Source organism: Sminthopsis crassicaudata, chromosome 5 (assembly GCF_048593235.1).
Source record: "Sminthopsis crassicaudata isolate SCR6 chromosome 5, ASM4859323v1, whole genome shotgun sequence".
Classification (NCBI taxonomy): Eukaryota; Metazoa; Chordata; class Mammalia; order Dasyuromorphia; family Dasyuridae; genus Sminthopsis; species Sminthopsis crassicaudata.
In genome coordinates this window covers 196,977,860-197,004,816 of record NC_133621.1, presented here as the reverse complement: position 1 = coordinate 197,004,816, position 26,957 = coordinate 196,977,860, and the positions used below count along the sequence as shown (strand labels likewise).

The following is a 26,957-nucleotide window of genomic DNA, read 5'->3' as shown; positions in this document are numbered from 1 at the left end:
GGTTTTTGTCTGTAAAATGAGATAACAATAGAACCTTCTAGATCCTCTTCCTTAATCATGCATATATGATATGGGGTGGTGGATAGGAAATTCACTCCAGGGAAGCATTCGAGGGAGGAATTGTGTCAGGGATCTATAGTATTAACATGCAACAAGACTAAAAATCCATGTAGTTTTGAAATGATAGTAGGATAATAAGAATACATATGATTTATAGATCAGAAAAACTATCTGGTGGAAGCCATACCTTGGCAGGAGATAGCTCAGAAAATATAAGGGAACTAAGGAAGCATTTTAAAAGGCATATATTATACACTAGCTCAATTCTGGAAATTTTCAAAACACATACCATGTGTCACATCCTATGTCACAGAATCCATACTAGAGGGCATCATGTTTAATCAGAAAGAACCCTTCAGATATTTCTATAAACTTTTGAATTATGAAACATATGTATTATGACTTCGGTGAGCTAGGGTAATCATAGGATCTAGAGCTGGGAGAGATATGAGGAGTCACCTAGTTCAACCCTATTTGAAGTTCAACTTTACAAACCTGGGAGCAGAGACCCAGACTAGTCAGTAAATTGCCCAAACTCACACAGGACATAAAGAAGTAGCAAATTGCTGGGTTTTTTCTTTCTCATTCTCTCCCCCCTTTCTGATCTTAGTTTTCTTGTGCAGCACGATGAATATGGAAGTATGTTTGGAAGAATGCACATGTTTAACCTAGATTGGATTGCTTGCTTTCTAGAGGAGGGAGGAGGTTGGGAGGGAGGGAGAAAATTTTGGAACACAAGGTTTTGCAAGAGTGAATGTTGAAAACTATCTTTGCAAGTATTTGGAAAAATAAAAAATGTTATCATAAAAATGTTTTTTAAAGAAGTAGCAAAGTCAAAACTCAACCCTAGATTTTTTTACTCCAAATCCAAGGTTCTCTTTCTTTTTCAAGTCTCTATGCAGCAGATTTTGTTTCTTATAGTGCATGGAAGACAGTCCAGACAGCAGGTTAGCAAGAAACAAACATCAGCCACTCTGCATTCTCCTTAATCTTTACGCAAAGAACTTGAAGCACTTTTTGTGTCTTAGAAATGAGCAGACTGTGTAGCCGGGTGATTTTCTTAAAACCATCCACCCATACATACTTTGGAAAGTCACTTCCTTAGACAATAAGGTAGAATCTACTGGTAGAAAGAACTAAAAATGTAAAGACAGAACAATCATCACTTGGCCTTATACTACATGGAATCAAACTCATTAAAAAAAGAAAAAGGCTCAAAGATAGAAAGTAACTATATCCACAACAAAGGTTTTTCTTCTGAGTATTATGGCAGCACTTGAAATATATACTTGTCGATATTCTGGAAGCAGGAACAAGTTTCTCTAATTATTTTAGGCACTATCACGGAATTCTCAAAATTAAATTAATCTTCATTCACTTCAATCTGAAGAAGAATACATATACACGGATGTGCTTAATAACTGGCTTTCTGGGGGGAAATACACAGGATACTCTTTTAAGTTTAATCTGTATTATTTTCTCCATCACTTTCTGAAGTCTAGAATCAACAAAGCAAGAAATTAAGCTCTGATTTGTAGCATTTGCCAAATATTCACTCTAAAATTTTTCACAATAGGTCGGAAGGAGCTGGTTGGAGCTGGTTCCAGTATACCCCACCAGAGTCTTATATTCTACCTCACCGGATTTGACTATGCTAGTGAAGAGCAAGCTGGACATGCTTTAGGTAAAACAGGGCAATAAACTATGTATATGTTATCTGAAGATTAATCTTCCAAAATTCATAAAGGTTCTTAGCAGAGAGTTGGCCACAAAGTGACGAATGATTTTTGATGTTAGCAACATATGGAAAAGTTCAATAAGAAGCAAAAGGATTATTATAGTTTGTATTGATAAAGGAAATCTACCTACACATAGGTAGAATCACAGATCTCTGAGGTTTTGAAGTAAATAAACACATTTCACTCACATTTTTATAGTTGTAGTAGAGGGGAAAGGGGATGTTTTAAAATGTAACAATGATAAAAACAGTAACTGACATTTACGTAGCAAGTTAAAGTTTACAAAGTGTTTTAGAAGATTTTATTTTAGCCTGGCGATAACTCAGTGTAGTATGTGCTACAATTACTATCCTGAGAGGCAGAGAGATTAATGACAATGTTCACCCACTAGTTTCAGATAAAGAATTTTAATCTAGACCTTCTAAACTCCAAGTCCAGCATTCTATGCACTACACAAGGTTTTTATGTCACCAGCCCAATTAAAAGGAATATGTCCTTTCTTAATACTCTTATATTTTGGCCCCTTCCTCCAACTCTAAATGTGATGAGACCATGGGAAGCTTCATGAACTTAGCAATAGGATCAACTAGATGGTGCAATGGACAGAGTGCTAGACTTGGGATTCAGGAAAATTTGATTTTGAATTCCACCTCAGATACTTGTCAAGATATTAAGAGACATAAATGTTTGTGGCAGCCCTTTTTGTAGTGGCTAGAAACTGGAAAATGGATGGATGCCCATCAATTGGAGAATGGTTGGGTAAACTGTGGTATATGAATGTTATGGAATATTATTGTTCTGTAAGAAATGACCAACAGGAGGAGTACAGAGAGGCTTGGAGAGACTTACATCAACTGATGCTGAGTGAAACGAGCAGAACTAGGGGATCATTATACCCTTCAACAATGATACTGTATGAGGATGTATTCTGATGGAAGTGGATATCTTCAACACAGAGAAGATCTAATTCAGTTCCAATTGATCAATGATGGACAGAATCAGCTACACCCAGAAAAGGAACACTGGGAAATGAGTGTAAACTGTGAGCATTTTATTTTTTTTTGTTTTTCTTCCCAGATTATTTTTACCTTCCGAATACAATTCTTCCTTTGCAACAACAACAACAAAATTCGGTTCTGCACATATATATTGTACCTAGGATATACTATAAGATATTTAATATGTATGGGAATGCCCGCCATCTAGGAGAGGGGGTGGAGGGAAGGAGGGGAAAAATTAGGAATAGAAGGGAGTACAAGGGATAATGTTGTAAAAAAAATTACCTATGCATATGTACTGTCAAAAAAAGTTATAATTATAAAAATTAATAAAAAATATATAAGATATTAAGAGACACCCTATTTTCTACAGGTAAGAACCAGCAAGCAAACTGTGCCCTGAGCTTGGCATAACAACAATCCTTTGCTCTCACCCTCGATAAACTCTGCTGCAATACAAAATGGATGGTTTCTGAGCTCAGGCAAACACCAACGGGCCCAGACATGAAGCCCTGCTATGAACAAACTTTTTGTCCCTAGACAACCTTGCCTCACTGTTGCTGTTGTGCTTCCCTGTTGCTATTGTGCTTTTCTACAGTTGCTACACTACACTGTTTGACTTTTTGTCTAGCCGCAAGTATATAAATCTAGCTTTGGCCACACTATAGTGGGTCTCCCTGACTAGGGTGGGGCCCCAGCACATGTGTCTAATGTGCCTCCTTGCTTGCAAACTGTTTCCCTCACTTGGAATTAACTTTCTATTTGATTCTTGAGCCTCCTGTCTCTAGCCTGCTCCATAGGTTAAAAGCCAATTTGGTCCAGTTGACACGCATTAGCTATCTCCTAGCTGTATGACATTTAACTTCTTCCAGGCTCAGCTCCCTTAAAATGGTAATAATAGGAAAAATAGCAACTACCTTACAGAGTTGTTCTGAGGATCAAAAGAAATAATGTAAAGTGCTTTGTAAAACTTAAATGGTATCCATATACATCTATATAAACATATAATAGATAATATAATAAATGTGGATATGTAATAAATAAAATATAAATATATAAACACTAGTTATTATTATTATCAGTATTAATAATATTAACACAAAGGAGAGATCACAAAGCGTCGTTAGGATTCCAGAGGAAACAGAAAGTAGCAAGAAAGGTAGGTGGTCCTAAGAAAATAAGCATTCTGAGGGTGCAAAGTACTAAAGACAACTTCATGCTTCCCATCTCAAGGCAAAGTGGCCTGAAAAACCTCAGTAGAAAGAAGCCTACAATAAAGTAGTCCCTCGTCCAGCCAATGAAACTCTACAAAGAGGTTCTGCACTTTGCAGGACACAGTCTAAAACTAAAACTAAAAACCAGAGCCCTAAGATTTTGTTAAAAGCATGAGGGCAGCCTTGAGTTTAGTTCACATCTTAGATATTGTATGTATTGTATAAGGGTTACTGTTACAAAACAACTGATTAGTTTAGAGTATGGAAACCTTCACAAAATATGTTTCAATAGAGTTACCATTTGTGCTTTACATGTGTTATCTCATTTGATTTTTACAATAACCCCGTTAAGATAGGTACTATTATAATTCCTATTTTGCAGTTGAGGACACTGAAGCAAACAGAGATTAAGTGTTTAGGGTGACACAGCAAGTGTCTGTAGCCACATTTGAATTCAGGTCTTCCTTATTCTAAACCCAGAATTTATCTACTGAGTCATCTAATTGCCTTCAAATTATTCAGTTCAACAAATGTTCTTCGGTTAAGTAATGTCTGACTCTTCCTAACCCATCAAAGCTGACTAAAATCTCACAGAGGAAAAAAGAGAATCTTTTTATCAAGTATTTCTGATTTAATAAAAAGAAAAAAAGAAAGAAATGCAAAAACCTGGCTAAGGAGATACTTGGAAATATAAACACAAGAGTTGGGAGAATCCTAGAAAAGTAAATACACTTGAACAACTTAAAGGAACTATACAATAATGAACATTTTATATTCTAAAAGGGAGAATAAATGAATATCCTCTCAGAATCTTAATGACTTCAAGGATCATAGAGAAGGTAAATAAGAGAGCCTGGGAATAAAGGTTTTTTTCATATTTTTATGACCATGAAACAAAAAAGAAAAGGATTAGAAAAATGAATATACTGTTGTTTGGTCATGTCCTATGCTTCATGACCCCATGGACCAAACAGTCCATGCAGTTTTTTGGGCAAAGATGCTGGAGCGGTTTCCTTCTCTAGTGGATGAAGGCAAATAGAGATTAAATGATTTGCCCAGAGCTAGTAAATATCTGAGGCCAGATTTGAACTCAGATTTTCCAGACTTCAGGCCCAGCTCCTCAGAGCCACATTAACTGCCTGGTCATTCACTTTATTTTACAAATGAGGAAACCTGATACCCTAAGACAAGTTCCAAGGTCATACAAATGGTGACAGAGCTGGAATTTTAGTTCTGCTACAAGTTCAATAGTCTTTCTCCATTTACTTAACCACAAGTTCACTAAGAAAAAAATAAAAAGACTAAACCCAAAACAATCACTGACCCCAGAGAACTTAAATTCTACTGGGGGGTCATCAACATATACCACGTACATAGATATATAAATATGAGGTCCTTTGAGAAGGGAAAGAGAATTAGTAATCTGGGAGAAGAAATCAAGGAAGACTTTACTAAAAATATAGTAAAAGCAAATGAATAAATTTTCCTTGAAAATGAAGATTTATAGACACAAGGTGATAAAAATCAAAATATTTAATTATAAATAATAATAATAGCTCCTACCTCCCATAGTTGTTCAGATAAAAATTAAATATGTTCCAGATAGTGTTTGTGCAAGATATGAAGTATTAAGGCAGAAACTTAGTCTCAGGAGAGGAATGATACCTGTCTTCAAGTATTTATGGAACAGTCATGTGAAGAACAGATTAGACCTATTCTGTTTGGTTCCAGTTTGAGACACCAAGAGAGATCAATGGAAATTTCAGAGAGGTACAACCATTGATAAAATAGGATTGGGTATTGACTGGCATGAGGAGAATCCTAGTTCAAAACTTATCTCAGAAACTTATTAGCTGCGTGACTCTGTGCAAGTTACACTGTCTAACTCAGTTTCCTCATCTGTAAAATGAGTTTCTGTTTCCTTATCTATAAAATGGCAATAATGATAGCATCTATCTCCCAGGGTTGTGAAGATAAAATGAGATCTTATTTATAAAACAATTTGCATACCTTAAGATGCTATATAAATACTAGCTATTGTTGTTGTTATTAGCATCATATAAAACAAGCCTGAATTTTGTTGTCTCTATGGACTATGATACTTATTAGCTAGCATGTATATACCATTTACTACATGCCAGGCTTTGGGCTAAGTACTTTACTTGTATTATCTCATTTATTCCTCACAACACGCTGGGAGTTAGGAGCTATTATTATTTCCATTTTACAGATGAGGAAACACAGACAGAGCCAGGCTAGGTTCACACTAAAGGCTTAAGAAAACTTGGGATGATGAACTACTGTTGTGACAGAGGAATAGCCCCTTAGCTACTCACAACTGATTATGATAACCAGGGAAGAAGTCAAGAAATGAAATTAAAAGGGCAATCAGAAGCTATAGGAGGTGTCCAAATGGGACCCAATTTGGAAACATGTCACAAGGGACTTCTGGGTTATCTATCACTTTTCCATAACTAAAAGAGTGCTGTTAAAGTCAACTACTTAGAGGTGATGGTCTATTTGGATCATCTCTTTGTGTTTGGAAAGATACTAGAAGAATAAAGAGAGATTTAGAATTGGAAGAGTTGGAAGAGAATCAAGGAAGGGAGGAGAGGGGATTTTGTCATCTTTTCCAACTTCTTCATTTTAAAGAAAATAAAACAGAAGCTTCAAGATGTATTGTCATCCCCAAGTTCACAAGACAATGAATAACAGAATTTGAATCTAGATTCCTTGATTCCAAATCTAGGCAGAGTGAACCATTCTACCTTTGATCAAAAGCTATTAATTGATGAAAGTCAGTTTTGCCAAATCTTTGTCAAGTGTATGGATCAGATTGTATTTCATAAGAAATTATTTTTGTTGTTCCTCCAATTTTCAAAGAGGACCAATGACATCATGAGATTGATGTCTTGACTTGCTCATGAATTAGATTTAAATAAGACAGAATTATGCAAAGTCACCAGTCTCACTCTTTCTTCCTGACTCATTGATATCCAGTGTCAGGACAAAAGTCAAGATGACAGGTGATGGCTCAGAATTTAGCAGATGACCTTGATATCTCCAATGTCTCTCCAAGCTTTTAGTGACCCACAGCACCTGCTTCAGTCATCTTCATAAAGGATGGAACAAATTGTTCTCCTTCACTCATTGTATTGGGGAAAATCTTCACTTGCTTGGAGTAGACATCTCCCTAACTCACTAAAGGTTTGAAGCATGTTGATTATTCTCAGCCTCGTTTAGCCCACCTGCTGACACAGTTTACCAGGATTGTGGCCACTGTACATGCTACAACTTCTTGGAGCCCAGGTAAGAGTTGGAAGACAGGTGGACACCAAGAGTGGATAAACAGCTCTGGAAAGAGTTTGGCAATCCCTTACATTAGATATGCTAGTCCTCCCTTAAAACCCCATATATTCTTCAGGAATTATATACTAACTTTGAAAATATAGAGATTACTTGCTATCTGTGTTCGAAGAATTATCATGATATGATGATGTATTGGAAATTTGTGGAAAATATAATCCTTCATTTATCCCATCTGTGGGTACCTTGTTGAGAAAAACCTCCAGCAGAAGTGTATGAGTGTGTATGTGTGTGTGTATAAAGGGATATTGGAGAGGAGATATGTAAAAAGATACTAATAATAACAGGTGAAATTTGTATAATGCTTTAAGGTTCTGCAAGAATTTTACATGTATCAGTGTATCATATCACCTTAGGTAACAGAGGTACTATTATTATGCCCATTTTACAGATGAGGAAACTGAGGTTCAAAGAAATTAAATGACTTTTTCCAGGGTTACATAGCTAATAAATATCTGAAGCAAGAGTTGAATTATAGATCTTCCTACTTCCAAGTCCAACACTCTCTCCACAAAGAACAAGCTGGATCTAATGCTTTAGTATTTGGGGAAGACTGCTGGATTGAGAAATTAAGTTAATTAATATCATCAGTTTTCCTGCCACTGGACTTCAATGACTTGGGAAGAAAGAGTGAGGCTCACAACTTTGGACAACTTTGCTTCACTTAAATCCAATTCACAAGGAGGTCAAGATATCGCTAGTGATTAGTCATCTTCAAAAACAAAGGACACACAACAAACATAACAATACCTCAAAAATGAGCTGGTGTTAATTTCCAGTTATCTTAAGAAGTCATCATTTTACATGCTGATGTCAGCTCCGAGGTCTTGAACCAGGATAATAATTATGTGAGACTCATTATCTCATACATCAATTAGAATTCTCAGTCCTGAAATGGGCTCTTCTAAACATTTTAAGACAATTTTGCCAAGTTTCAGTTATGGACAAACCCATAATCTAAAAAGTGCCAAGCTGGATGCTACCACCCAGAGATGGGTAGCTGCCCATGTGACTATAAATGCTTTATCTGACCTCAGTCAGCAACTAGACCTAGAAGAAGAATCAACTTGATTCCTAAAGAAGAGAACTAAAGGTGACCTGTGATCCTAGTGGAGCAAAGTGACAGCAAAGTCACTGCAGAGAGTCTTTCTTTCTTCAGAGAAGGTACCTTACTCTGAGGCAATTGCCCATACCTTCTGAAGTGCTTTCCAGCTACATGTAGCTACCTAATAAGGCCATGCAAAAAAATAGATGGGATCTGTATTCACTCAAGACAAATTATAATATGGTTCTTGAATTAATTGTGACAAATTTTGCTGAATGTCTTTTGTATTTGCCACAACTCATAGTGACAGCTCTTCCAAGGGATACAAAGATGCATGCCACATGGTCCTTGTTCTCCAAGAGTTTGTGGTCAAGCAGGGGATATAAGAAATAGTGAAGTCAAGAAGAAGAACAGGCTGACAGGGAAAGATATCAAGTTTAATTTTGGACACAGATTTATTTGTTGGAAAGGCAATATGGTGCAGAGGGAAAAAAACTCCATAATTAGATTTAGAAGACATGACCAGATTTGTCCATAAGGACAGTTAATTAGTATGGCAGTTATATGGATAAATTGTGAAGAGAAAGGGTCTAGAAGCATAAAAACCTGTTCTGTTACTTACTGGTTGAGTGAACTTGGATAAAAATTATTTAATCTCAGCTTCTCCAATAAAACCATTTAGTGATGCTATTCTTTTTGTACTACATTAACTCTTAGTCTTTCCTATATGAAATCCTATGGTTGTTTTTAACTTTTTCTTCTCCATCTCTTACATATCATCACTTACCAATTCTGTCAATCGTGCTACAAATATAATAGTATTATATATGTGTAGTATATATATTATGTAATAATAATATAAATATAATAGATTAATAAATATATAAATATAATAGATAATATAAATATTTGCCATCTCACTTCTTCTTCAACTGTTATTATTCTAATATAGGTATAGGAGAGTTGTTTTCTGACCAATTGGTCAGATTGAATCTCCAAGCCCAGGTCTTAAAAATAGAAAATTAAGGGTGCAATGCCAGTAATTAATTAAAAAACATAACCATCCTCATCAATCCCTTTATGGAGCACAAACAAGTTGAATCAGAAAGGGTGTCTGACAATTTAGGTTGGCCTTAAAAAACAGTTAAAAGCCATATATTTTAACATATTTAACATGTATTAGACTACCTGCCAGCTAGGACAGTGGGTGGGAGGAAGAAGGGAAAAATTTGGAACAAAAGATTTTGCAAGGGTCAATGTTGAAAAATTACCCATGCATGTTTTGTAAATAAAAAGTTTTAATAAAAAAACCAGTTAAAATCTATCATGTGAGTAATTTCTAAACAATTCAGATGGGGAATAACTAGAGAGGAGATCTCTGTGCCTAGCTATACTGAGGTATTCTTGGTTTATGAATTGTTTTTCCAAATTTTCATTTTTAAATTCTGAATTATTATAAAACAAGCATTTCCATAACATAGTATAATGGGGGACGAAGGATGATTATACATAAAACTACAAATCTGTTATAGTACAACTTGCTGTTCCTTTTAAATATAACTGTCATCGAACTATTTTTCTCTCCCACTCTGCTCCCTACCAAGAAATGGCTACCATTAGACAACTGTGTGTGTTTATGTGTGTGTGTGTGTGTGTGTGTGTGTGTGTGTGTGTGTAAAATCATTCATATTTCAAACTATACATACTGGTTGACAATTGAATTGAACTACAATATAAGAAAATATTTGATAAGTGCCATAAGAAAGATACTGCAGCAACAGAATCAAGATGGCTGGCAGAATAAAAGCCATCTACAACTCTTCCAAACAGATTTCCAAAATGTACCACACTGAAACCTGATGAAGAAATATAGAAAAAGTTTATAGTGAGATCTTTGTCTGCCCAGGACAATACTGGGAGATAGACAGGGAGGTCTGCAAATATTGGGAACAAGATTGGAGCAGGAGCAAATGGTGTAGAACATTATAGTACCAACACATTGACATAAAAAGAGGTCCCAGACTCAGATTGGAGCATCTCCAGACCCATATAGGAACGTTCCAATGGAAAGAAGAGCCTACATGGCAGCTTTTTTGCTCACTACACAATCCTAGATCACAGATTCAAAGAAAAGGGAGAAAAGGGCCTGTACACACCTGATACTGATAAGGTAGCACTGCCTTTTGCAAGAGGCTCTGGTCTTTATATCAAGAAAGGGGAAAGTTCAGAAGAAGCAACTGCAAGCTCAGAGCTAAGTCTCACCTCCAGCATCTAATCCAGCCTACAGAGAAATAACTGAGGCAGAAAACCCGGATCAAAGGAGAGTCTATAATTCTTCTACTTTGAACCAAAAACTTCTACTTTCCAACTGGCTGACTGAGGGTGGGGGGGAGGCGCAGAGCTAGTGGAACTATACTTGCACTAGACTCAACACAAAGTCAGAAATTTGCAGAGCTAAGGCCAGAGGGCAGTAATTACCCTTGTATCCCTTTAGGAGCACTAAAAGCTCTCAGATCCTCAGCTTGTCTTTGAGATCCTGGAATAATAATCACACTCAATATCCTTGAGAAAGCAGCAACAGGGTCAATCCAGACCCTTGCTCCAGATAAGTGTAGCAGAGCCCAACACTAACATCAACTCTAAAGTCAAGAAGTAGGATGGACAAATGAGTAAACAAAAAAAGAAACACATCATGATGAGATATTATGGTGGCAGAGATGCTCAAGATACAAACACAGAAGAGAATGAGCTTAAAACACTTAGAAGTTAAGCCTCAGAAAAAACATAGTTTAGGCACAAACTCAGATTAAGAGGAGATTAAGCAAGAGGTTTTTTTTTTTAAGAGTTTAAAATGCTTTTTATGAATAAAGTGAGAATGCCTGAGGTGGGGGGGAACTAGAAAAGAAATGAAAACTATGAGAGAAAGAATTGAAAAGAGAAGTATCAACTTGGCAAAAGATGTACAAAACTTTACAACCAATTACCTTAAAATTGGGAAAGATCAAATAGAAGCCAATGATTTCATAAGCCAACAAAAAATGTTGAATCAAAGACAAAGACTGAAAAAACATATTAGATATAAAGTACCTAATAGCAAAAATAATTGTCCTGGGGGGAAAAAAGGGAACAAGGAAGAAATTGGTGTACTCTTTGATTATAACTTAAAAAAAAAAAGAGCCTAGATATCCTATTTCAAGAAATATTAAAAAGAAAATGACTCAAATCTTTTAGAATCTGAAGGCAAAGTAAAAATAGAAAGAATTTGCCTATAAAACCTTAAGATAAACTTTAAAATGAAAACTCCAAAGAATATCACAGCCAAAATCCAGAACTTCCAGATCAAAGAAAAAATACTGCAAGAAGCAAAAAAGAATCCAAGTACTAAGGAGCCACAGTTGGTATCACACAAAATTTAGCAGCCACCACCATAAAGAAGCAGTAAACTTGGAATTCAATATTCTAGAAAACAAAAGATGTAGCTTACGATCAAGAAGCAAAACTGAGTATAATCCTATAAATGAAAAAATTAATCTTTAATAAAATGAAGAACTTCTCAGCATTCCTCATGAAAAGACCAAAGCTGCAAAGAACCTTTGAAGTTCAAACATAAAAGTGAAGGGAAAAAAAAAAAAAAAAAAAAGAACTTTAAGTTGGTGTCCATCATTACCACATATGGAAAACACAGAGAGTACATACAATAGAATAGTCCTCAACAGAACCTTGGCTCTTTGCCCCTTCAAGTTTTCATGGAATACTTGTTCCCAGAGTTCTTAAATATTATATTGCTGTAATTCATTTGGATAGCATTCCTGATTTATCCTCTTTCCATATTCATGAAAATTTGTAGCAATTTGGAGGTAATTGGTTTTCCAAATAGAACCCACCCTATGAGAACTTATATTGCCTTCTTTTTTGTGCAAGCATTTATGAATAATAATAAAGTTCTCCACCAACTATCTGTAGAAACGGAAAAGAAAAGATTTTCTCCTTTTTTGAAAGTGGAAAATGATATTTTTGGAAAGTATGCTGACAATACTGAATTTATTCCCCATATTATTTCATGAAAAGCATTCCCATCTAATCATAGCTGGTTCTTTTTTGCTTATTTCTAAGGTTCATGAGGATATGGAGATTTTTTTCTAAAATTCCAATTTCTATACAAATAGCTTTTTCTTTCTCTTGAAAAATCATCATCATAATAAGCAAAAGAAAAGTGACTTTATGAAAAAGGTAGCACTTGAACTTGTTCTTGAAAGATAGGTTATCAAAAAGATTTGAGAAAGGTAAAAAGAAACATTGTAGGTCAAAAGTAGAGAGTAATTAGAGGGAAAGAAGTGATAAAAATTGAGATATATTCAAGGAACAACATATGGGCCAGCTTGGTTGGATAATAGGATATACCTAGTATGTAATGGAAAGTCCAGAAACCAAATTGTGAATGCCAGACTGAGGAATTTCTGCAGTACTTTATTATATATGCCACTAAAGGTTTTAATTCACAATCAAAATGTGACTTTAGGGAGATTAATTTACAAAATGGATTGCAGGGCAAGATGAACTAGATAAAGAAAGTGAAATAGGAGACTATTGCAAATGTAGGAGCTGGGAGAGGAAGACAGGAAGTGCTGAATTTAGAATTAACATAAGAACAAGAGGGGTACAGCTAGGTGGCACAGTATGTAGAGAGCCAGGCCTGTAGTCAGGAAGATTTATCATCCTAAGTTCAAATGAAGCCTCAGACACTTAACTAGCTGTATGACCCTAAATAAGTCACTTAACCTTCAGTTTATCCTCATCTGTAAAATGAGCTAGAGAAGGAAATGGCAAATAACTCTAATATTTTTGCCATGAAAACCCTAAATGGAATCATGAAAAGTTGGACATGACTGAAATGACTTGAACTACAAAATAAGAGCAAGGTTTTGAATCCTATCTCTGCCACTTTCTATATATATATGTCTATACACATATATGTGTATGCATATATATGTACATATTATGTATTTATATGTGTGTATATATAATTATGTATATATATATATATATATACACACACACACACACATACATACATATATGGAGAGAGAGTGTCACTTAATTTCTCTAGACCTGTTTCCTCATCTATAAAATGAGGAATCACTGATAACATCTAAACCAACTCTAGAGCCTATGATCCTCTGATCTCTCAGGTCTTTTCTATCTATAAATTTATAGATCCAAAAATATTGGGCAGAATGTAATAAGAACATGCAATGGGAAAGAACAAAAAAGCTTTATGAGACTAATGAAATTGTCATTATGGTGAATTAAAATAAGGCTACCATAAAATACTATAAAACAAGGTTACTATATTAGCAAGACAGAAGAATCACTCTTAAGATATATTTCATTAGGCATAGTTGAAAGCAATAGGCTAACAGAGCTAGAGCTCATGAGGCAAGAAGAGAGAACCATCCCAGTGACTGTCTTTGTCCAAAGAGTTCACCTTGCCTCATCAGAGGACAAACATGATGAATATGAGTTCCTACACAGACATAAAGGGAGGGAGGGAGAAAGGGAGATGATGCAGAGATATTCCCAAGGACATAGGGGTAAGAAATAGAGGAGGGGGACAGAGAGAGAGAGAGAGAAAGGAAAGAAATAGGGAGAGGGAGGGAGACAGAGAAGAGGAAAGAAGGAGAAAAGAAGAAAGAGGAAGAGGAAAGAGAGAGAAAGAAGGAGGGAGGGAGAGGGAGATAAGGAGAAACAAAGGGGGGAGAGAGGAAGAGAGGGAGAGAGAGAGAGAGAGAGAGAGAGAGAGAGAGAGAGAGAGAGAGAGAGAGAGAGAGAGAGAGAGAGAGAGACAGAGACAGAGAGACAGAGGGAGAGAGAGACAGAGAGACAGAGAGAGAGAGAGAGAGAGAGAGAGAGAGAGAGAGAGAGAGAGAGAGAGAGAGAGAGAGAGAGAGAGAGAGAGATTGATTGGCAACAATACCAAGTCCAACATGATGGATAATTGATCCTGCATATATGTACTTATTGACTGGTAATGTTGCTCTAAATACAAGAAGATGAAGAGGAGGGGGGAGGTGAATGACATATACTTTGGGGACACATATTTTACACACACACATACACACACACACACACACATATATATATATATATACACACACACATACACATACATATACATCAATGTATATATACATATACAAATATATATGTGTGCACATACACATATGGCAAAGTAAGCTATTCTTACAAGAAAAGAAAGCTAAATTCCACAAGAATACTACATCCTAAGAAATAGCTAAAATCCCCACTTACTATGACTCACTGTTTGGCAGCCTTATTGGGCCAAAGCAAGGATCTCTAGTCTCTTTGTGAGGAGAAACTGATTTTAGCATTTCAACTTCACTCTGAGATCACTAAAAAAGTGGAGCACTGGATTCACTTTTACATAACATTTTTCATTCAAGAAGTTAAGAATATTTCATAGCTAGTCTGTTATATAATAATAGTAACTACTTCTAATTATATAGTACTTTAAGGTTTATAAACACTTTAGATATGTTATTTCATTTGATCTTCACACCAAATCTATGAGATAGGTGCTATTATTATCCCCATTTTGCAGATGAAAAAACTGAGGCAATGAGGATGATGGGAATGTTACCCAGCATGTAAGTATCTGAAATAGAATTTAAACTTGGGTCTTCCTGAATTCCAGTACAACACTCAATCCTTCACATCACTTAAACATATAAGTTCCACATTTTCTGAACATATCTAGTAGACAAAGTTAAATATGCTCCAGAGAAATCATTTAAGCTCCTAAACTCCAGGAGTCAAATTCCCTGAATAAGATATAAAGTTGCCTTCTTTTAAATACTTGTAACTATCATTCTAGTATTAAAGATAAAGTTCCCATACCTGAGTTGATCTGAAGGCTTAACTTTAATTTTTTAAAATAATATTTTATTTAAAAAAACATTTTAAGTTCTAAATTCTCTCTCTCCTTCCTAAGATGATAAGCAATCCAATAGAGTTATGCATGTGCAATTATGTAGGAAGGAAAGTGAAAAATGGGATGCTTCAATCTGTAGACAGTATCGGTTCTTTCTCTGGAGGCGGATAGCATGTTTCAGCATGAATTTTTTGGGACTGTCCTGAACTATTGTATTGCTAAGAATAGTTAAGTTATTCATACTTCTTCATCGTGCAATATTACTGTTACTGTGTACAATGATCTCCTGGTTTTATTTATTTCAATATGCATCAGTTCATGTAAGTCTTTCCAGGTTTCTCTGAAAGCATCCTGCTGGTCATTTCTCATACTAGGACTTAGCTTTTAAAAGAAGATAGAAACCAGCAAGAAGAAGATACTCCCAGTCACCCCCACAAAGAAAAGATCACAGATAGCAAAACAATAAACAGTTTCACCAATAGAAAACAGAAAACTACCCAACAAGAAGGGAGATAAGAGAGTTAGAATGGACTGGGTTCCAAGAAGAAGACCTGTGCATCCAAAAGACTATACCAGGAAAAAAGGATCTAAGATCTGGAAGAAAGTCACATGGACTCATCTCTGCTGATACTATGAAACCTATGGTCCCTGTGGAAAGTTAGCCCAGTAGAAGACAAAAATTTATTATGTTTGTTTATGTTATTTTTGCTGGGTTAAAGAAAACATGTCCTAAATATATTGTTTTGTCAACTTGGATGAGTGCATTGGGACCACTCTTCTTTTGGCCCAAACTGAGACCAGAGCTAGGTTCTGATGTTCCCAAGAGAAACTTAAATTGACCCCAGCCACAGCAATTTGTTAAGAAGCTTCAAAGATTTAATCCAGCCAGGTGAGCCTAGAATGAGTTCTAAACCACTGATTACAGACATTAGAACTGCCAAAGAGGAGTTCCAGCCTTCTACATTTCAGTTTGTCTTTCATTTATATCATGCTCAGGGGCATAATACCACAGATCTATAGATCTAGCACTGAGAGGAAGCATAGAAGATAGCTAGCCCAAGGCCCTAGTTTTACTGATAGAACATGATAGAACCTATAGAGAGAGGTTAATGAATGGTTTGTCCAAGGTCATATAACTAGTGTAGGTTTGAACCCTAGTTCTCTGACTCCAGTGCAGATGCTCTGTACTATACTGCCTTTTGTGTATACATTGCCTGTGAACTTTGAATCAATGATTTAAGCCCATAGATCTGAAATCAAAACAGTCACTGAACATCCCTGCCCAAATATCTCCCAAGAGAGTCTTTTCAATCAGTGTGTGAAGTTCTCACCTGAGAAGATCACCTGGAGAGAGAGACTGTCTTATTCCATTCTTCTAAAGAGCAAGGTAAGTCTTTTCAAGAACAGAGAACTAGAAAGCCAGAATTTTTAAACAGGAAAAAAGGTCTGAGTGCACTGGCCTCACTCGTACCTTCGCCTTTCTTTTTACTAAATCCAGTCTAGTTTAAAAGGGAAAAGAAGATTCAAGAAAGACATAAGAGGCTCTGCGCTATCACTATTCAGTGATAACACAGCACCAAAATTGTTGAGATTCAAAGACAGGTGTTTGGATGAGCATAAATTGTCAGATTTTTATCTGAGAGGCATATACTATCATCCATCCTCCCCTCAGGATGACTGATTAAATCTTATAACTGAGAATGATACATAACTATAAAATTATTGGTGGAAGGGGAGAGGTAGATGAAAGTCACTAAAAGTGAACTTGTTAATTAAAAAAAAAAGTTCCCTTTAACTATCATCAAGTCCTGTTGTTCTTTCAAGAGCATTCAGTAAATCAACTCCTACCCCTTTTGAGTTAGGCAAAAAGAACCTATAATGTAGGCTCCCTTTCAGAAGTTAGGACCACTCCATCTCTCAGAAGCTACAGCAAAGCAAGGGTTATAAGCCAGACTGAGAACCAAAACTGGGTCCCTCACAGAGGGAAAGAAGGCAGGCACCAACCAGGAGGTCACCCACAGCTATAGACAGAGCTTCGTCACAAACCTCAGGATGCTAACTAACCACAGGGGCCCCCAGACCAGACCAGAGTCAGAGCTGAGCCTCTGGAGCTCAACCACAGACCACGGCTTGGAAGAACCAGATTTGAGAAACAGTAACTCTATGAAAGCATGGAGGAGGAATGAGTTCTCTCTAACTCTGAGGAAGGTGGTGGTGGTATGTGTTATGGGGGAGTGGAGAATTCTCCTTTTCTTGCCCATTTATTTGCTTGGATCCATATCTCTCATCTCTTTTAAGGTTTCAATATCAGAAAGGGTGTGTGTGTGTGTGTGTGTGTGTGTGTGTGTGTGTGTGTGTAAAATATTTAGAATCACTCAAAATTTTAGGTGGAAACCACATAAGAGATAATGTAGTACAACCCTGTCATTTTTTACATGAGGCTTGGAGGCAGGGAGTGACTTGCTTACGGTCACACAACCAGTAAGAAAAGAGTGTGGTATAATAGGAAGTGCCATGTTACCACAATTGCTTCTCCGAGAGCCTGTTTCTTCCTACTGTCACTGGGGATAACAATGTTCTCACTGCCTAACTCACAAGGTGGTTTCCAAGGAATCAGGTAGAAATGGAGGATATTATCCCTGGGGATAGAAAAGGCAAAATCTCCTAGATCTCTGACAGACTTCCCACCTAAGACTCTCCCAAAACAATATTCCCAAAGCAAAAAACTACTAGAGAACAATTTAGTGGAATAAACTATGGAATGTACCAAATTAGCAGGTTAACTGTCTCCTGAGGTATTAAAAACTCAAGAATAGAAAGAAAAGAAAAACACTACTGTCCCTTTCAAGATTGCATGTGTTTTTTTTTTCCCCTAGAAGTAGCCTTTCTATTTGGTTTGGTCTATATTAACTCTATTTGCTAAAGATATCTGAAGCATCAATGACTTCCATTTTAATTGTCAGGCTAAAGTGCTGTGAAATATTTTGACCCTCACTTCATTATATTTAGCATTATCCGAGAAGAGGACCAGGGAAACCTGACCCTATAGAATCCCAAGTTTTCAGACTTTTCCATAATACAAATAATCAGGCTTTTTCTACAGTATAAATCACTCAGGAGGAAGAGGAGTTAAGAAGGGAGTCACTGGGGAGGAGAAGATTAAGAAGGAAAAATATCATCTTTAGAAAGTTTAGGAAAAGACTCAGGCATCACAGTAAAACCAAACTGCAAACCACAGTGGCCATGAAATCAGGAAGTGATGCAGAAGCAGCTAGCCTAGTGGTTAAGCCATGAGTGAGTGGGTCAAACGGGGATGGAGGAGGTGGGTGTAGAAAGTTTAAATTTAGTCAGGTCAACATAGGCAGTTCAGAGCTGAAAAAGCTTAGTTCAGAGCAGAGGAATTACCAATGTGAACCGGTGCCTGAGATTTCAGAAGCACTTCCAATAGAGCTCCACTGTGAAGAAAAATGTTTGGATTTGTACCAAATTATGTCAGTTTTCAGAGATCCTGCCAATTCATTGCTTTCTACAGTGGGCAAAGTAATTTACATCAGTGGACTACACACTCAAACAAGTCAAAAGTGTGACATACTATGATATACATATGACAGATAAATTCAATCATAGGCCTTGTTAAGATTAGTACTGTGTCTAAAATCTGGGAGGTAATAGTCCCACATTGTACGAAGGACATTGATAAGCTGGAGAATTTTCAGAGGAGAACAAGGAGGGGCTTTTAAGACAGTGAGTTCATGCTTTTTATGGAATAAGAATCAGATGAATGAAACACAGATACTTTTCTTGGGGATGAGAATTCTTGGGATGGGGGAAAGATCTTAATGAAGGAATAGATATATGCTGATTTTCCCCAGGAAAAAGAAGGTAAAAAATTTAAAAAATCTGAGTTTGATGTAAGGAAAAAATTAATTGTAGGTATCCAAAAATTAATAGGCTATCTTGGAGAGGGGGAGCAATAATGGATTCCCTTTTATTGAAAGTCTTCACATAAAAGTCCACTAACCATTTGCTAAGCACAGTAAAGGGAATCCTTGTCAGAAAGAGGTTGCACTCAATGACCTCTGAGGTCCATTCCAATTCCAAGATCATGTGAAGTGTCTGGAGGTGTGAAATGGAAGAGGAAATGGATTTAGTCTACTTGGCCACAGAAGGCAGAAGTAGAAATGGAAGTCACATCAAGATAGACTTTAGCTGCATAGAAAGACAAGGTGTTGCAATAAAAGGAAAATACTGAATGTAAGTTAAGGGCCTTGGTTTGAATTTCTCTATGTGTTCTTAAGCAGGTCACTTCTCTTGAGGGCTCAGTTTTCTCATCTATAAAATGAAGGAGTTGGACTAGATGACCTTTTAAAGGTCCCTTTCTAGTTCTAAATTTATAATCCAGTAAAGAAAAAAATGAGAAGAAGAAGAAGAAGAAGAAGAAGAAGAAGAAGAAGAAGAAGAAGAAGAAGAAGAAGAAGAAGAAGAAGAAGAAGAAGAAGAAATAACCCAGTAAAGAAAAAAAATCCTAACAATTAAAACTTTCTCCAAAGACCAAAAGCTGCTTCAAGAGGTGGTGGGCTCCTTATTTCTAAGAAGTCTTTAAAGAAAACTTAGATAATCATTTGTCAGGATTATTAAAGAAGAGATCCTACAGGTTAGATTAGATAAACTCTGAGATTCCTTCCAGTTGGGGGTGTTATGATCCAACAGTTTTTTTCATTTTCATCATTGTACTTTTCCTTAATTGTTCTGTAGGTATCCTCTCCAGAATGCAAAAATCCAGTTTGCAGAAATCAAGAGAAACTAAAGATGAAGGAAAAAGAATAAATGCTATGTCAAGATGCTACACAAAAGAGGAGCACCTTATTCCACCTTATTACAACCTCTCCCCACAGAGGAAATGCCATACAGCTAGATCTTGGTTGTTTTTATTTTGTTTGGGGGAGGGAGGGTTGTCTTTTTTCAACTCTTGAGGTTCTATGAAGACCAATTATCTACATCTAGATACCAGAAAGATATTACAGCTCCAGAACTCTGAACATTGGATTCCTAACTTCAATCCCAACAGCAATGCAATGAATGGTAAAGAAAAAAAAATAACTGGCACTTATCTGGGGCTCTGTAAATTGTCTCAGGCATTTTACATACATTATCTCATTGATTCTCCCAAGGCCCTGGGAGGGGAATGAAATAAATACTTTTTTTTCCCCTTAATGGATGACTAAGTTGAAGCTCAGAAAATCAAAATGACTTGTCACGGCAACATGACTAGTAACTAGTGAAACCAGGTCCTTAGACTCCCGATTCAGGACTCTTTCTCCTACACTACAGGACTCGAGGCCAGGTTTTTTTGTCACTAAGTCCAGTGAATAGGTAAATCCATTTTAAAAACAAAAAACAAAAACAACTCTCATATGGGACTGGGAAAGTTTTGATTCACTCTATTGATTTTCATTTCTCTGATTAAAAATTATAATTCCATATAACTGTCTATTAATATGTTGTAGATCAAAACTCAGAGGTACAAGGACACTGGGTAATTTAAAAAGCAACAGAAATTACTGTAGTAATAATTGAACGACTGAATGAATGAATAAAAGAGAAGGGGGAGAAATAAAGACAGAGAGAAGGAGAGGGAAAAGAAGAAAAGAGAAAGAGACAAGATACAGTACAGAATAATGTTCCTGCCTTCTGAACCATGAGGAGGTAGAGTTGATGGTGATGGTAATAAAAGCATAAAAATGTGAAAAATACATGACAGTTGTTTTTTTGTTTTGTTTTGTTTTGTTTTTTGTTTGTTTTTTTAGCAGCCATTATCAGAAAGAGTATGAATTCTGCAGGTGAAGGGCATTCCTTTTTCCTTTTGTAACATATGGCTTACAATAATTTGGCAGTGTCCCCTTAATGTTTGCATTTTGGAAATAGTAAGGGGAAAAAAGGCCCCCAAAAGGGTTGTTCAATAAGTCAATAAGAGATACTTTGAGATAATATTACAACCACCAAATGAACTAGAAGACTGGTTTCAAATTCCTGGGCAAACACACACACACACACACACACACACACACACACACACATATGAAATGGTAGCCTGGGAATACAGGAAATCTATAGATGGAAAGCAGCCAGGTAGCTCATCCAACTCTGGCTCTTGATCTCAATTGGCAGGCAGACCCCCATAGTGTTTCCCCTTACAAACACCCAATTTCTTGAAGAAGCAAAAAGTAAAGAAGAAAAAAGACTGACTGTGATCTCAGTAATTGCAAATATCATTTCCTTATCACATAGCACTTCCACCTGGCATAAATTTGACCTTCATATTCTTTCTCTGGGTTTCTGGATTTGATACCATAATTAAGAGCCCCCCTCTCAGTTTTATTACCACCTCTCCAATAAGTATGCAAACAGCTATCATCTTTTTCAGAGTTGTCTTTTTTTGAGAAGGATCCTCCTTTTCTCTCTTGCTAACAATTATAACAAAACTGCCCATAGACTGACAGCAGAATGAGTGGAATTTTCAAATTGAGGAATACCATCTTTTCCTTTCCAATGGTGTCTGCTTACTATGAATCCTAAATATATTAAAGCATGGGTACATGGGGAAGAGGGAGTATTAAGTCTGTCTGATAGTCAAGTGGATATTATCTTAGTCTACTTAAATTCAATCTCCAGGAGCCAGTCAAGCCTATGTTCAAATGTGAGTGTGGATAGCTATGAGCAATCCTTTGCCAATGTAGAACAGGGCACTCATTGCTGAGAAATGTGTAGGCAGGGGTGGGCATGCATATTGTTTAGTGCCAGTCAAAGGTGGGCCACAATGTGGCTTTGCCCATGTATGTGAGAATGCTGGTATTTAGCCAGGAATGTGAAAGTGCACAGCTGTCCCCAGTCTTTTCTGCACCTGCATCCATGGCATGGAGGGACAGATCATCTCTCCACAACTCTGTCAAACAGGCACATTCCTAGGAGAATGGAGCAGTTCGGGGATTGGTAACATGATCCTGAGCCTTTTTCTTCTATGTTATCAGGTTGAAATTCTGCCCAGATTCAGCAGAAAGTAGTTGCAAATGTGTTCTAGGACTCATTGGATGATCTTGGACAAATCATTTCTCTCCCAGATACCTGCTTCCCTCTCAGTAAAATGGGAATTCATAATTACCTGGGAATAATCTCCCTCGGTGATAAGGAGAATGAGAATATACAAGAAGTTTGGCTTTAGCAGTTTAACTATATTGTTCTTGATATATTTCTCCTGAGGCTCTACAAAATGAATGACTTAGAAACCCGGGTCATTTCCCACTCCCCTCCTATATGGCTGCTGCATATTTTGTAAAGGTGTTGGGGAGTGAGTAGTAAATTGAGAAAACCTTTATCCCATATTCAAGGTTCCTTGGGTTTGGGCAGGAATTCGGTTTACCAACCAGTGGGTCTAGAAACCCACCCCCACTGACAAATATATCTTCTTCCCTGTCTTGATGATGCTATGGGCAAGCAGAAGATGGCTAGGGAAGTCTGAAGAAGCTGTTGAAAAATCTGTACTCTGCTGCTACATTGTCTGTCTTCCGTTCTTGAAAGTTCCTCCTCTTGGAGTTGTCTCTGAGAATCCCTCAAGTGCCAGTATGTCGTTTTTGGTTCTTGCTAATGCCTTTCCTCTAAGGCTATGTTGTATGAAGTATATATGAATGTAGCTTGTACATATAGAGTCTCCCCTCCCCTCCAATCCTCATGTAAGGTACTTGATTCAGGGGGACTATCTTGTTTTTATCTTTTATTCCCAATAATATAGTGCCTGGAATTTTACAAATATATGTGTGTGTGTATATATGTGTAAGTGTACATACATATATATATATATATATATATATTCTGTATCTATATATGAGCATGTATATGTGTGTGTATATACATACATATATGTATGTATATACACACACATATGTGTGTCCCTGTGGGTGTCTAGCCCCTAAAAATTGCTTGAAGGTTGACTGATGGATGGAAAGACTTTTTAAAAGCTAACCTTTTCCCCAGTCATTTGGAAGTGATGGTGATCATGAAGCCAATTCTTTCAATTGGTTACACACCCAGGTGCCAGACCATTTTCAGCTGCCCGTTATTGCCTAGGCGCTAGTCCCAAAGAGGGCTGGGTCAGCCTGGGGCATAACAGAGCCCCAAGTGAAACTCCAGAGCTACCCGAGTGGGAGGGAGTCCTTAGGAGGCTAGTAGCTGGCTAGGAAACCTTATCCCTACCTGACTGTTGCACGAGTTAGTATGCTCTCGAACACCAGTATTACAACAAAGCTAAATAAAGCCAGCAGGCAGGGCCAGAGAGAGGGAGGGAGCTTTTCTCCTCTCCCACACAGGCAGCTCAGTCCAGCTTTGTTTCTTAGAGGGGTCTGAGACAGAGTCGATAGACTTTCTCGATCTCATTGCCACCGCACCCCAAACCTATCATCCCCCAGCCGATGGAGTTTGGGGTTTAACTGGCCTGCAGACCCGGGCCCACTGGTTCGTACGACAAAGTCTCACTTATAAAGAGCTCCCGAGCTACAGAGCCGCTAGAGTTCTGCTCACTTTCCCCCTTTCCCACTACCACGTCCTTAGAGAAAGACAGCCCTGTATTCCAACGCTATGAAATGAGCAAAAATGATCTAGACTTATGCTGGAAGGAACCTCCCCCACCCTAATCTACCCCCTAACTGAATTGGGGTTGGAATGGAAAGAGGTGGGGGCGGCGGCGGCGGCGCAGAGAGGCAGAAACTGTTTGAAAAGCAGCAGTTTGGGTAAGTTTAGCAAAGGAAGGAATCCTGTTGCTTTTCCTTCATGCCTTCTCCAGAACACGAGGGAAGGTGCTTCTGAAGCCATCTCCACCCTCTCTTTCCTAAAGCTGGAAGCCCAGCCGAGCTCTTACCTGCATGTCCTGCTCCGTCCTCCCGAGACTCGCAAGGTTCCCCTCCCCCCCTCGGAAAGACTCCTTCCTCCAGCCCGGGTGGCAGTAGGGGGTGAAGGGGGTGGGGGATCTCTGTCCCCACCCCCTCTGAAGCAGGCGGCAGAGGCAGGCAGAAGATACCCCACTCACTGCCCCAGCTGGGCCAGGAAGGGGACCACCGAGTTGAAGCACAGAACCCCTTCACCAGAACTCCTTCAGCTCACTGCTCCGCCCGGTCCGCCTCTCGCGACTCCAAACTCCTCATCCGAAACCGTGGAGTTGGGGGAGAAGTCTGGAAAGCAAGCGTGGAAGATCGCGCCCACTCCGAGGAAGCCAGCTCCGGGCGTTCTCTTCGGCACCCCGAGATCTCTCTGTAGCCTCCCGGGGCTCGGTTTGCTGCGACAGGGGACTGGCGACCCCGACCCCCGAGTGTGTCTGTTCGAGATGGGGAGGGGGAAGTTAAACAGGGAAAGCCCGCGCTCTTTTCCCTCTGGAGGGACGAGACCCTGCCCCGGTGGGACCCCTGAAGTCGGCCCGCTTGGAGAGGAGGAGGGGGCGTGAGGGAGGGCGGGCTCCGGGCTCTGAAGCTAGGCGAGGCGAAGGAAAGGGGTCGGAATCGCAACTAGTCCCAGCCGCCGAGGTCCCTGAGCCCCGTGGGGCTCAGTGCCATTCTCCGTGGCTCCGGGCGATCGAAAGGCGACTCGGGTCCCTTCGGTGGCTGCAGGGAAGGTGGTAGCAGCGCGCGACGGGCGCGGAGTGCAGGGGGCCCGAGCTGGGCCGGAGGATCCAGGGGGCTCCAGCCGCCTCCGCCCCGCCTCCCACACGCCTCCTCTCCACCCCCAGCCAGTCCATGCCCAGCCCCCGACTGCCTCCTTTTCGACCCCCACTTCCAGACTCTGGAGTACCCCTCCCACAGACCCCTCCTCTAGACTGCAAGACAGGCTACAAGACCGTGCACTTCCGCACCTGCCTCCTCGGGAGCTGCCTCTGGGTCAGATGCACCTCGGCCAGAAACACCCCCCCCCATCGGCCTTTTCATCTAACTTGCATACAGTCCTTCTCTACCCCCGAGTGACTCTTCTCAGTTACAGGAATTACTTGTTGAGAGTACCCCAACCCTTGTTCCAAAACAGCCTACCCTAAAGCAGATTTTCTGGACATCTCGGTGCAGAAAGCACCGGCGCGAGCACAGACTGGCGCCCGGAGTCCCTTCGAGTTTCCTGGGTTCTCATTCTGTGGAATCCTAGCAAGAGCCCCACCTGCAGTTCTCATTCGGTGCCCCGACAAGAGGGGAGAGCAAGGGCAGAACAGTACAGGTCTCTGGCCGAGAGCATTGTCGGAGGCAAAGGCCGGACGAAGTTAAGAGACACCGAGGAATAAGAACAGTCCAGTTTAAAAAATACTAACAATGTTTCAACATTCTTTCCTTAAGCTTGCTCCAGTCCCTTGTTACAAAGTTTCTCTTCTTTGTTCTCCCAGTGAATAGGGCTGGAATTACTTCCTGACTTTATGGGCAGGGTAGCTAAGACAGATGTGAGCACCTAGAGCACAGCATAAATTAGCCTCTAGAAGGAAAGAGAGTTTTATTTTCTGGATTTAGTGGTCTACGTTTTTATTAAAGAAAACACTCTCTCTCTCTCTCTCTCTCTCTCTCTCTCTCTCTCTCTCTCTCTCTCTCTCTCTCTCTCTCTCTCTCTCATCTCTTTGTGTCTCTCTGCCACATCCACATATATAGATACACGTGTATATACACATACATAATACACACACGTGTATATATTCACACATATTTTAAGATTTAAAATGTTTTCATTCCCTTTAGCTTTTATACCACCCTCATTATCCAATAAATTCTCCCCTCCCCTTCTTAAAGAGCCATCTCTTAGTGGGGGAGGGGAAAGGAAGAGAACAGTTCAGGGAAATTAACCATACATTGAAAAAGTCAGTCATTACATATGTATGCAGATTCCATAGCTAGAATCCTCAATCTTTTCAAAGACAAAAAGGATGTTAACAATGAGGTAATTCAGGCCAATTCCAATAGACTTGTGATGGAGAGATCCATCTTCATCCAGAGAGGATTTTGGGGATTGAATGTGGATGACAACATAGTATTTTCACCTTTTTGTGGTGGTTGTTGCTTGCTTATTTATTTTTTCCCTTTTGGTCTGATTTTTCTTGTGCAGCATGATAAACGGGAAATAATTTAGAAGAATTGCACATTTTTAAACCTCTATATAGCATTACTCGCTGTTTAGGGGAGAAGTGAGGAGGGAAGGAGAAAAATTGGGAACACAAGATTTTGCAAGAAATTGCAAGATTTGAAAATTATCTTTGCATGTCTTTTTGAAAAATAAAAAAGACTATTATTAAAGAAAGAAAGAAAGGATGTAATTCTTATATCTCTTTTGGGGGACCAAGTTTGATCATAATAATTTGATAGCATTGAGTTTCTATGATTTTTTTTTTGCTCTTTTCACATACAGTATTGTAGTCAGTGTGTGTGTGTGTGTGTGTGTGTGTGTGTGTGTATCTTTTCTTTTGTTGTTTACTTTATTCTGCATCAGTGCATATAAGGTTTCCCATGTTTCTCTATATTCGTAGTTCTAATTTCTTATGATAAAGTAATATCCCATTATATTAATGTACCACAGTTATTG

General features: G+C 38.5%; 1 protein-coding gene across 4 annotated transcripts in view; it reads right to left on the bottom strand.

Moving 5' to 3' along the window:
* WNT5B (Wnt family member 5B) overlaps positions 1-25,861 on the bottom strand; it is a 147,349-nt gene extending 121,488 nt beyond the window's left edge. Inside the window, exons 1-2 of one of the 4 annotated variants that reach the window (XM_074269379.1) lie at positions 25,436-25,861; positions 24,280-24,732 (exon numbers count right to left, since the gene is read on the bottom strand). In XM_074269379.1, coding sequence (XP_074125480.1) covers positions 24,280-24,285 — 6 coding nt within the window. In that variant the 5' untranslated portion in view covers positions 24,286-24,732; positions 25,436-25,861. Of the gene's footprint in view, positions 1-24,279; positions 25,134-25,435 lie in introns of those variants that run through there. The other 3 variants (XM_074269380.1, XM_074269381.1, XM_074269382.1) reach the window with 3 other exon arrangements.
* Between the last annotated feature and the right edge of the window lie 1,096 nt (positions 25,862-26,957).